At 29.0% G+C, this 14,002-nt stretch overlaps 1 protein-coding gene across 1 annotated transcript; it reads left to right on the top strand.

Annotated features, from left to right (window-relative positions):
- The first annotated feature begins 412 nt into the window (after positions 1–412).
- Positions 413–12,301, top strand: LOC111035995 (choline/ethanolamine kinase). The gene is made up of 7 exons (XM_022317856.1): positions 413–919; positions 5,896–6,008; positions 8,343–8,559; positions 10,099–10,334; positions 10,414–10,666; positions 10,741–10,899; positions 11,033–12,301. Exons 1-7 carry the CDS (start codon positions 770–772, stop codon positions 11,096–11,098), a joined length of 1,194 nt encoding a protein of 397 aa, XP_022173548.1. The 5' UTR covers positions 413–769; the 3' UTR covers positions 11,099–12,301.
- The last annotated feature ends 1,701 nt before the right edge of the window (positions 12,302–14,002 follow it).

Raw genomic sequence — 14,002 nt, 5'->3', positions numbered from 1 at the left:
AAGGTCCGGTTGAGCCTATGCTTACACGTTCAGAGTAAGATTATAATGTAATAATGTATAGGGATGGACGGACGGACGGTGCAATAGAGACGTTGCCGGTGTGACGCGCTCTTAACCGCGATGCGACCGACAACCGACAGCCTGTGCGCCTATGCCACGCTGCGTCTACGTGGTCTCAATAAACGCAGCACGCATATTCCCGGTATGCACGCCAGGGGCCGCCCCGCCAACTGCCAAGGTGTCGTCATACGAACACTGCCATGACCCGCGTCCACTCTGCCATAGTTTCGCGCACCACCGACCCTCAGCCGTTCCACCACACAAGCTGACGACACGGCCGCCTGGGCGTGACGTCACTCGGCAGCGGCAGACAGCTGCTGCTATATTGCAGACTGCACGTACTACAAACGTACCTACTACCTACAAAAAATACACGAGCATAGCTTAGTAGTACATCAATACCGTTCCAGCCGCTTATCGGTACGCTCGTCCGTTGCAATCGCGCCGTCCCCCATTCAACTTTATTGCTTATTAAAGAATTGTTCGTTAATTATTATTTTCGATTTTATTTTAATACTTCTATTGTATTTAATTGAATTGCTTTTTTTTCTCATCATTATTTTTTATTCACGCTTACCCGCGCTCAATCCTACATTAACGTCTCGGCTAAACCGCCGTCGTTACCGTGATTATTCTAGGTCCGAATACTTCGATTTAATCGTTTGTTGGCCAACCGGCTGCAATATCATCACGTACACGTGCTCGTTTGATGTTTGACACCAAGCGGCTAGTGTCTAACGTGCATCCGTTCGTCCGGCGGATGAACATCGTCAAGACCAAGAATTTCGTTATCGCCGTGGCCGTCCGCTTGTACAAAGTGGTCGCTGGCAAGATGGGTGTCAACGGTGCTGACAAACAGGTAATAACGGTAACGATAACACCGATAACGATAATAACGATGACTACGACGACGATAATGATAATTGATAATGATTAACGTGTTGGTACGGCGTTAGGTTAGAGGTCTAACGGGATGAATTTTGAGAACCTCCGGCTTTGAGCAGCGCGCCGGCGCGGTTGCCGCCTTATTGTTCTGAACTCCAGCTCCGTATCCAAAGCGTACCACGTCGCTCGTGCTTTTATTTTTTTCCGGTTTCTGTGTTCGGATTTATGTTAAATTGTTCGAGTTACCGGCATCCTTAGTATATTATTCATTCATTCATTCGTCCGGTCTTCACCATACATTTATGGGAAAATCGTATTTACCGGCCATCGCTCGACGAGAAAAAAATCGAAAATTTCCCGCGCCAGCGGTCGACGGATGCGCGTGAAAGTTTTGGTAGATTCGTTTATCATTCGAGACGATGACCTATTTTCGGTTGATAGCGGCGCGGAAGTCGAAATATTATCTATCTATTGATTTTGTGTGATGCATATTATATTATTTCCTATGATATAATATAATAGTATACTACAATAGTACATAGTAATTTATTAAATCGTATCGACATTCGCCATACGCTTAAAACTAAAAATTAATTACTCTATAATTATTTTTCTGAACAATCGGTAAGCTCAAGTTGTCATCAATCCGTAAAGGCAAGTTTAATTGAAACGCCGATAAAATATTAATTTGATAGTCGTCATTACTCATCGGTATAATGTGTCATCGGTTTTATCATTTGAAATATATTTATATTGACCAAATAATTAATCAATACATTTAATGTCAAAATCGCATCAAACCTGTTCGGCGTAGCGGGAAACAACGTAATACCTTTGTGTTACGGGTGTTGAGTAGGGTTAATATTTATAGCTTTTTTCACGTCGAATACGAATTAATTAGCTCCTCTACCTGCTTCCTGACTACGTCGAAAAAAATTTCAAATATTAATACTTTACATATTCATAACTCACTTAAAAATTAAAATATCGAAAAAAACCAATCAGAGAACAAAGATTATGTTCTTATACCTAAAAGTTTCATAATAGGTCAAATTCACTTTAATATCAAAACGAACAGCACACTATTGAAACTAGTAACGAACATTTGCTATTTCGTACGTGAGTAAGACTGAGCTAGACAACACATGCGGGTGCGACGTCCTTCTAATGATATTAATAATTCATATTAAGGTACCTACTTAATCAACAGTAATTTTTCAATCATAGAAAATATAATAATATGATTGTTGGCACGCCCTTTAAATTGTAATATCTATATATATTACATAGAGGTAGTACATATTATGTGTCTAACGTCTGGCAGCAAGCCCTTCGTATTGTAAAATAGTAAATACTGATTGCAAGGCCGTTGTACCTACTTTGAATAACTATTACCTAGGTCAACATAAAATTAATAGACGATGTGCTTCCTTGTGAATTAGTTAATCGAAAATTATTGTTCGGTTGCAAATTTGCAATGTTTTTAACTTTCAAAGTTTAATTGCTTACACTGCTTACAGTCTGTATTTTATGTAAAATTTAAATAAGCGACCAACATCAAAACTATTTATAATATAGGTAGTCTGTTGACCGTTGGAGCGTCTACTCTCTACAGTTTATTATACGTAACAATATCATTAACGTATCTTTATATTTTTAAGTAAACACACATTTATTAGCTGAGCACAAACATGTTGTTTCTTTCTAATGCCTATCATAGACATGTTTACGTCCTGACAAATTAATTTTACTCGGTTATTTTTGATATTTGTGTGAAATGATCTATTATAAAACTTAACAGTAATAATATTATCCAGGATATCTTTTTTTTTTTTTTTGATATTTTGATTTTGAAGCAATTTATGAGCCTTTTAAAACGTACAAACAATGTACAAATTATTATTTATTTATTAGTATTATACTACCAATACCTACTGTTGATTTTGGCTTTACAGAACCTCCCGTAGTGTTTAATACGTGCATGACTTTATTTCATACATTACGGTACCTAGTTAAGTATTGACCTGAACAATGATAAAATATTATTATTGTTTAATATAGATGAGTACTAAAATCTAACAGCATATTTATTGTTTCATTTTTATTGCATGGTTGATTTGATAGGTATGCTAATAAAAATTATTTTTAATATATTAATTGTATTTTTACTTTCAAGTCGTAGGTCACGCAATAAAGCAAAGAGTTTTTTTTTCCAATGACCGTCTTTAATTTACATTATCGATAATTACACAGATAAATTCGAGGATAAATCACTGTTTTAATGGTTAAAAAAGGTATTATATTATACCTTAGGCGAAGTATAGAAAAAAGTTATAGTGATATTGTCTAGAATACACAGTGTTGTCCCATTCTCTGGAACTGAATGGTTTTATGAAAAAAAAATTTATCATGCTACTAAAAAAACGCTTCTTTGTAATGTTTGATCACATACGTATTAATTGCATATATTTACATTGTTATTATCATAAAATTATCAATAAGTGAGGATTAAAATATCTAAAAAAAAATAGGATGAATTCAATGAAAAGCATATGTATAAAAAAAATGTATGACATAATTTAAATGAGTAAGTATATGTCTATCTATATTCTATACGTCACCTTAATAAAAATGAATGTACGTTTGTATGGAAGTTATGCCTTATATGTAGATTCGGAAACTACTGAACCAATTGACACCAAATTGTGCACATTTGACATATATTCCTTGAATCTCGCGGGGACTGAGGTGTAGGGAGTGTTCTTTGCTTCGTTTTTCAACACCTATAGGCTGTTATATATAGAGTGGCTCACACATAGATTTCATGTTTATAATTGTATTTATAAGGTTGATCTAGATAACAGAAAAACAATTTGTATTGACTAGTCGACCCACCTGCTTTTTTATAGAGAAAATAATAGGTAGATATTTAATTAATTGTTTGTTATTAAAATGTACTGTGTATGTAATGTCCGTATGTTTGTAACTTATAAACTAAAAATGTTGTCTACTTCTGATCGATATTATGTTATATATTTTAAAAATTGTCCATCTGGATCAGAGAAATTTGTTTGTGTTTAGGAAGATTGAAGTGGTTTTCGTTTGTGGAGTTTGAGTGATACCTTTGTTTTCTGGTGAATTTATGGAGGATTCGTGTAGGGAGGAGGTTGGTATTGAACTATAAACAGGGGGAGGTGGTCGAAATATATTTTGATTGGACTATTAGTGGTTGCTTGAGTAGTTAGGTATGATTTGATAGTGTTTGCGCTCGTTACGACTACATGTTGGGCTACTTTGGGCAAATGTTCTTTGAATGAGGTGCTGATACCAGAATCCCTTGAGTGAATTTCATAATTAATGTCATACGCAGAGTTGTCGTTGTCGTGCGGATAATTATTGTCCGTTATCATCAAAATGTTTATAGGTGTCGATAGTGGTGATTTTGGTGAGGTAGTTTCATAATCAAAATTTTGCTAATCGAAGGTTTTGATCTGTATTACTGTCGTCGCCGCCAGATGACGACGGCATTAATAGCATGTTAAAATAAAAGTGATAAGATTAACGCGGTGCACTGGTGATTAAAACGACATTCGAGAGCATGATCGTGACTGAGAAAAAAATCCATGTTAAGTATTTAAATATTGAAGCTTAAAATATAAGTCTCAAAAGCCTTAAATAATAAATGATCATTGATTATAGGTAATCGTATTACTAAGTGTCGATATACCTACGTAGACACAGTATGTTTATTCATTCATAAATGTATTCAATATATTTTTATAAATTTAGCATGTATTAAACATTTTGTAACTGTATAATATTAGTATATTAGTACACCACGAGTTAACCTATTTTTTTTTGCATAATTTTGAATACATACAAATAGAACATGAAAGTATTTACATGTTTAACAATTGGTCTAAAAAATCGTTTAATCACTTGATAAACACACATTAAAACTTTAGGAATCTCGTTTGGAATCAATTCAAAAGTTAAAATCTGGAAATTCACCATTACGTTTTTCATTTTATACATTTAAATATTGTATTATTTTTGATTTACCTTATCTTTGTCTTTTATATAAATTAAAATAAAGATGGTTAGATGATAATAAATATTAATTTTATAAAATATTTTACTGTTTTTTAATTGTTTAAATTTAAAAATAAACAGATGAATTGATTTTGTAATATGGGCAAGACGTCGCAATATTCTTTTTAAACAATTTATTTGCTTTAATCAATAATCATTTAAACATCAAAGTTATTTTTGGCAGTAAGAGCTAATTAATTTTAACCAACATGATCATTGGTTGGAAATTGTACACGAATTATTAACTTAATATTTTTCATCAATTATATTATATGATAAATGATTTAGAACACCGTGCATACGCACGTGATATAATTATTGTTCCTTGAAAATGAATGAAATCAACATTGTACAGTTAAATATTTACTATACCTAGTCTATAATATAGTACCTATTAAAAGTATTTTAATCTGGTGTCGAATATGTACACAATATATTACCTTACTATAGGACAAAAACAAATAATTTTAACTTCTATTTACATGTTTTTTTTTTTATAATTTTCGTTATAATATAATCGGTACAAATAGTTTCGTTTGTTGGTGAACACACTGTTAAATAGCCTTTGAACCATTTTTATAATCTTAGTTTCTACCTTTAAATCACTTCCTGCATAATTTATCTTTTATTTAATTGAACAATTATACTTAACATATTTAATCAATTGATGATTGGATGAGTTGATTTTCTTTAAAACTTAGTTACAATATTTAATAAAACCAAACATATACTTTTATGTACCTTCCTGTTAGCTGTTGCCTGTTAGGTACCGCTTACTTACTCTATAAATATATTTTTCTTTAAATTTTCTTTATTATTATTAATTTTATTAATTACTAGTGTTATGTTTTTTTCTAGGGTCTTGCGCAATATAACGATATGTTTGAAATGGCGACCAGGCTTTGCAGGAGTTACTTACCGGGATCCTGGAAAAAGATTACATCTAAGGACATATCTGTGAAACGTATTAGGTAACTATTTTTGTTTATCATAAACATAAGGTTAGGTATTCACTCTATATCATTTATTTTGCTAAAGTGAAATAAATACTAGATTATATATTTTGTATTAGGCTGATTTATATTAAGCTAGATCTTAAAGTTATAATCATCTATGAATTAAGTTTAATATTAAACAGGTGTGGACCACTTAGTGAAAAGGAAAACTGAAAAACACGTTGGCACTCACTGTATAATATCGATTAAGATAAAAAGTTGGTGTGTAGGTAAATGTATAATAAAGTAATAAACTGAGTAATAATTTGTATTATACCATAAATAAAAAAATATTTAAAAAGCATATTTTCTGTAAAAATAGAAAAAAATGTTTTACTTAATACAAATTTAATAATCAATGATATAATAAATACTAAATATAGTTAATAACTACCTAAGTATATACTATTATATTAATATTTTAGAAACATTTTAAGGTATAAAAATACGTTCATTGTTATATTATGATTTAAAAAGTTTAACATTTTTTCTTATATCTTATCTACTCTAGTAAACAAAATTTAAACTATTTGTCCTGTCAGCTGGAGTCATATTTTACGATTGGTTTTATTTTTAATTTCCTCCTTTTATTAGCAATTTTATATATTTTTATATTATTTTAAATTTTGTTCTAAGGGTGAAAATAATAAGGTAATATTGTTATATTGTTATATTGTTGAATATAATAGCGCTCATTTTGCTGCAAATGTTCGGTTTGAATAATATGGTTATAATATTTATATGGTGGAGTTCGTCGTATACTCGTATTATAAAAGTACTAACTATAATCGTTGCTTAGTGACTTGGCGGGGGATGGGCTGAACTGGTGCAGGTTATTGCGACGCAGTATTATACTGGTGGCGGTGGAATTTTAGGAGGTTTCATTCTTCAGTCACGTGTTAGTATGATATTATATGATATAAAATATATAATATTGATTCACGGGAGACGACGATTTTTCTGAGACGCAATAACAGTGTGTACTACGGAGTCAACCCTGTATATGCGTTTTTGGTGTATTGCTTATTAAGCGTCAGGTGAAAAACAAATACCGTGCATATATTATAAAATTTAACACTTTTTTTTGTCGTCAGCATACGATAAACAATAAATTATTTTTGCCTAACAAGCCGTGTATCCTGTGCATGTAAAATGAGACATGTCGACATTTTATTAGGTACATTCTTTTCACACAAATCATTGAATATTGAAATCATATAATTTTGGATACATCTAGAATCATACATAGTGAATAAAAGTCGAACACCACCAAACTTCGTCCATCTTTCAATTTGAATGATAACTTTCGTTGATTTCGAGTTACAACACTGTTTTTTTTCATCCACTGTGGTCTGTGGACTGTGTGTGATTCATCTTAAATGATCATCACAAGTAAATCGTGTAAACGTGGCTATTAATATGCTTTTTGTAACTTAAACCCGATATCATAATATTATTGATTATTGATAAACATGAATATGGACTCGTAAATACGATAATAAAAGTCAATGATGACTTTACAATATTAGCTGATGAGATTAATGTGATATTATTCTGCTTCTTCTGTACAATTTGCAAAATTGATTTTAGGTACTTGTTTTACACTGAAGCCCAACTATATTGGTGTACATACGTACAGTGTACACATGGGGTGTAATGTTTTTTATAAACTTTAAAGGTACCTAGCTATACAGCAAGGTTACCTATATGTTTATTTTTGTACACGTATATTATAATGTATAAGGTACCTAGACAGCTATGTTCACTTAAAAAAAATTTGTATGAATTATTTTTTATTCATTTTACACACGGTACACAATAAATTATAAAATAGAAATAATATAAACAAAAGCAAAATAAAATATTTTGGCTTGATTTTTGAGTTGTAAAATCCAATTTTTTATTCTATGTTTTTATTTCTAATCTGTATCTTAGATAGTATGCGAAAGCTGACATTTTTAATATCAAGTACCCTATATAATAAATAAATCGAATTTTTAACATCCTTCTTCTAATTCCGTGAATAATGTATCAGAACTGTATATTATGAATGATTAAACGAGAAAAATGTTTTAAAAACATCAATATTTTATGTCCAAATCTAAAAGTGTACCTTCTTCCAAATATCCATAGTATTAAAATTTCAATTTTAAAAATTAACCCTACCTCAAACGTACTGCGTAGGTAATTAGGTATGTAAATTCGGTCGTCAATTGTGTGTTTGTTTTCAACAATAGTTTATGGGCTCTAATGTTTTCGTAGTTTTAAAATATAATATAATAATTTATAACCGAGACATTTTTTTTGCAGTGGTGGGTTGAGTAATTGGCTGTATCAGGTTACATTACTTAAAGGTAATGCCGATCCTCGCGATGTGTTGATGAGGTTATATGGCCAAACGCACGGCGAGAATGCTATTGAAAATATAATCACAGAGTCTGTGATATTCACATTGTTGTCGGAACGTGGTTTAGGGCCTAAGTTGCATGGAATATTTCCTGGAGGCCGTCTTGAAGAATACATTCCGGTAAGCTCGTTCACCTTCAATAACATATTTTGTAGACATCATGTGATTTTGTTTAATTAGACTAGTTCATATAATTTAATGTAGATTGATTATTTATTTGCCATGAAAAAAAAAAATAATATACCAATTACACGTTTAAACAAGTAACAACCAATGAAATATGGCTAGGTTTATTTTTACAAAAAAGCTGTTATTTTATACATTTAAACGTTACAACATTCTCTCGATGTTTAATAAATGTGTATAAAACCTAAATAATATCTAAAAAAAAAAATCGCGAATATTTTAAATTAATGTTAAATATTATTATTTTTACAACACTTCTAAATTATAAGACTCGCCATTCCTGGTGTAAAGGTTATGCTTTGTAAAGTCCTTATACCCAACTCGCTTTAAATGAAAATCAATGAAATAAATTTACACCTAATGTACCATCTACCTATTTCATGTAATAATAATAAACTGTAAATGAAATAATTAAATAATAATAAAACAAAAAAATATTATTTCATTTTTGTTTGAAAAACATAATTGGTAAATAAATAAAAAAATTGAATTTTTATAATTTTCATCTGAGTTAAATGTGTTTGCTACAATTCATGCTTACGTTTACTAATTATAGATATTGCCATATTGGTACATTTACTTATTATAATATTATATGAATGACTTTTTAGATTATTTAGCTTTGTCATAATTACTATATAAAATTCATTATAACTGTTGAATTTATGCACACATTTATTTATTTTTCACCAACACCATTATTTTATTTCATTTTAATTTATCAATTGTATAAAGATAACTCACTTTTTTAAATGGTTATTAATTAATTTAGTTTTAAAACAAAAAGCTTTGTAAAGTTGATTTAATTTTTTTTGCAACCTATGAGATTAAAATCACTTATACATAATATACTTCTTAATAACTTAACCTTTGAACCGTCTAATGTTACCGAATACTGAGATAAATTTTAAGTGATAGTTATTTATTTATTTTTTTGTGGCTCCTTGCCATTTGGCTATAGATATAAATAAAACATTTCATTCAATGTAGGCTATTTAAAAATTTAGGCCCACTGCTGTCATTTTACCAGTACTCGTCCTTGGGTTTTAAATGAAAAAAAATGCAAATATATCTAAATATATATATCAACATACTTGAATGGCGTTGACTTAACATATTCTAACGGCTTTTGGATATGTTGCTATTGTTCCAAAAGTCGAGCGTAAATTTCAGACTCATGGGTCAAGTCCAACAGTATACAAACTATGATGATAGTCATAGCTGATCAGTAAGTTGAGCTTTGAGTACATTAAGCACTTGATAGGAATATTTAGAGACATTAACTCTATTGTATAAGATATGTTTTATTCACATTTAATGTATTTTTGTCCTAGATTTAGAACAAGTACACAAATTAATAAAACGTCCAATACTTCATTCAGAAGTCAACTATTGTTAAAAACGACATTCGTTTGGAACAAAATTATAATACAAAGTAAATTATAAATATTGTATGTCTATGAAATCTTACAGGCTCGGTCAATGAAATCTGAAGAGTTAAGCGATCCAAAATTAAGCCTTATGATTGCAGAAAAAATGGCTGAATTACATCAGCTCAACATTCCAATCAATAAAGACTCAACTTGGTTATGGGACACCATGGACAGATGGTTACAACAACCAATTAAAGATGTTAGCTGGTCTAGTGAAAACATGGAGCTTGATCAAATACTATCTACAAATCTTTGCGATGAAACCCGCTGGCTTAAGTATGATTATAATCCATATTTTATTTATCTTCAAACTTAAGTTGGAAATATATAAATCATGGTTATTTTTCAATTCTAGAAAACACTTGTCAAAGCTGAGGTCACCTGTTGTTTTCTGTCACAATGATCTTCAAGAGGGTAATATTTTAATGAAGGAAAATGATCCCCCTGGTTGTCGATCATTATGCCTTATTGACTATGAATATTGTGCATACAATTATCGTGGTTTTGATATAGCTAACCACTTTGTAGAATGGACTTATGATTATACAAATCCCATCTATCCACATTACACTGTTAACCGAGAATTGTTTCCAACAAAAGACCAACAAGTATATAGTGATTTATAAATATAGGTTTACTAACTAATTTTTATTTAACTATTATTAATTTTTATTTATCTTAGATTGAGTTCTTGAAACGATATTCTCATTGTATGGAGAATGAAGAATCGATTGAATTGATACTAAACGAAGTAAATCACTTTATTTTGGCATCACATTTGTTCTGGGGTATATGGAGCATTGTCAATAGTCGAATGTCAAAAATTACTTTTGGTTACAGGGTAAATATTTCTACGATTAGTTTGTGTTTTTATTTTAATTTGCCCTTATAAAAATAAATCGATTTGTTTTATCAAAACCTTAGATTGTTTATTTACTAAACGTTTCTTAACGTGTGACACTTGTTTTTTTTAGGAATATGCAAGTGAAAGGCTCAAATCATATTTTAAGCTCAAAGAAAGTTTAATAAATAATAAATAGCATGTAACACAGAAATACTTTGAGTACTTATAAAAGGAATATGTTAATTGTAGACCAATATGTTTCAATATTCTGTTGAAGACTGATTTATATTTCAAAAGTTTGGTCCTTAATTTTATTTGTCTGATTATATTGTCATTTTCACTTACATCATTTTTATTTAAGTGGACTTAAACTTTTTATGAGCTTCTTTTCTCATCTATGTTATATTAAAAATTATAGCCATAGTTTTAATTTTTGACTAATAACTAAGACCAGTACCTACTGTTTTTCATACTGTCAACATATTTTGTAAAATTAATGAAAACCAATTGTTCTTTATTCTGGTGCTAAGTACTCATATTTTGATAAATGGTAATCATCATAAGTCTGTGAAGTTACAAATTGTATAATGAAAAAAACACTGAATTTTAAACTGTGCAATAATTATTATTATATCAAGAATATGTTTATTATTGTACTTAAACATTTTTGAATATTATAACTACGAAGTCCATCCTGTACTTTTTATATATTGCTACCGTGTGTCCTATTAGCTATTATTATATGTAATTGAAATGTGATTTACTATTTTTTTTTTATTAACTTAAAGGCTTTTTACTGTGTATTTATGTCTATTTAGATCTTTAGGAATTTTCAGTTTTATTTTGTTTGGATACATTATCCTGTAGTATTTATTTGTTAGTAGTCATATGTTGTGATGGTTTATTACCGTACTTATTAAAGAGAGAAAACCAAATATTATGTTATTTTTAAGGAATAATGAATGGCTTTGTAAATTATCATTAAGGATATTAAATTTGATTATACCTATATAAAAAAGTACAAAAAAAATGATATATATATTTTATATACTTACATTATATAATTAGACATTTATAGTATAACAAAGTAAGACACATACATATCAAAATTATAAATTTTATATATTTAAATTTAATCATACATAAAATTATTGAATATCTGCAAAATAAATCTGTTTTCTGATATTGGACTATGCACTTGTCGGTTAGGCAAATTTACACAATTGTTTATCAAATTATTTTTTTTGCACAAGTGTAGATTCATTAATGTACAAGTTTATATTAGAATATGACATTTGTTTCATTAATTTTTTAACACACATTATTCAACAATAGCACTATTTTTCATCAAATCACATTCAATTAACAGCAATGAAATATAAAATAATTTTAATATTTTAGAATCAATAACAGAATAATAAACATCAATTTGATTTGATTAATAAAATAAGATGTTAGTTGGGTTTGCACATATTTTTATAATTACATTATTATTATATTATTATTAATATATAATTTACACCATATATTAATACAAAATTAAAAATATCTTTGTAATGAACTAAATTAACCTATTACAAAATATGGCAGTTCGAAATTTGGGTTGTTGGGCAGATGTTAGTTTTTGTTTTCCTCATTTTATTTGTTCCTCATTTAATATTATTATTTATTATTATTGGTCACACTTTTTTATTCTATGGTTTCTCCGTGGTTGAACTAAACTTAGTTAGCCTACTATTATTCTACAGTCTACACATTTATTATGTTTTAATGTTATTATAAGTAATTATTATAGTTTTTTTTTTTATTATTATTATATAAATATATTATACTATGTTTAAATTTAAGTTTTAATTAAAAATACTTGTATAATTTAAAAACTGTTGTTATACATTTTTTTAAATGTTAATTTAATATTATTCCAATTCTCGAATCCAAAATTATCCAAAAGAAGCATATCATATTCACTATAATAATAGTTAATAGTTGGATCTCTGATAAACGTTTAAAACATGGTATCTTACAACATACATGTGAATTACATATAATACATAAATTGATTATTGCATTAACACTATTGTGGTTAATAGTGAATTAGGCCCCCATATGGCTCTATTGACACATTTATTTGTTATTGATATTTGATACATTGAATGACTATCATAAGATTGACAAAAAAATATCAAATTATATTAATAAAACGACTTCTTTGACCTGTCAACAATAAAATAAGCTCCGATGTACCTAAGTATTTTAAATCTGATATTAGTCAGTATCTTTAAAAAAATCTTATTTTGTTTCATTTCAAAAACTTTTTGATGTTATTTTCAGAAAAAAGCACACATGTGATGTTCGAAGTTTTTGATGTGTGCAGCGATGATTTTTTCCATCCTAACTGCTCTCAATTAATATTCTTTATGAACCACTAGTTATTTTCAATTTAATTTAGTCAAAAACTATTTTCCTCTGCTTGAAAATCCTCGATTATTCAAAAAAAAATGGCTAACCTTAATTTAGGTGACCTTAATTCCGGTTTCAAAGATTTTCCAGTAGCTTTTTCAGAAACATTAAAAATAATATCTTTTATTTTAACTTTACTTACAAAGTACAGCTTCCATTGACATGTTATTCTTGCGACATAAGAGAATTTCATCTTGTAATAGGTCAACTGTGATTGTTTTGACATTTTTTTACTGTCGAACAAGCCAAGGGCGTAACACAGCAAATCTACGAAAACGTTGATAACAGCAGAGAACGTTTCGTCGTCTAAACAGTTCGACTTATTGCGAAACTTGACTGTAAGAATATTGTCTGTGTTTGTATGTGGGGTTTTTTTTACCATAATTCAAGTTTTTAAGTGAGTTAAGAATTTATGATAATTTTTCAATTCACTGATTTAATGGTTGAACGTATGATAAATTCTCTTAAGTTGTTTTAAAATGATATCACACAAAAACAGACTATCTATACTGACCAACGAATGGACATTTTAAGTTTTTTTTTAAATCAGCATATTCATACTATTTTAAAAATTAATTTAATTTAAAATTGATTTGAAATATTATTATTTTTATTTTTTACTTCGGGTAATTCAATATTT

The sequence above is a fragment of the Myzus persicae genome, unplaced genomic scaffold (genome assembly GCF_001856785.1).
Source record: "Myzus persicae strain clone G006 unplaced genomic scaffold, MPER_G0061.0, whole genome shotgun sequence".
Lineage (NCBI taxonomy): Eukaryota > Metazoa > Arthropoda > Insecta > Hemiptera > Aphididae > Myzus > Myzus persicae.
Note: the sequence above shows the minus strand (reverse complement) of the source record. Positions and strands in the feature narration are given on the sequence as shown.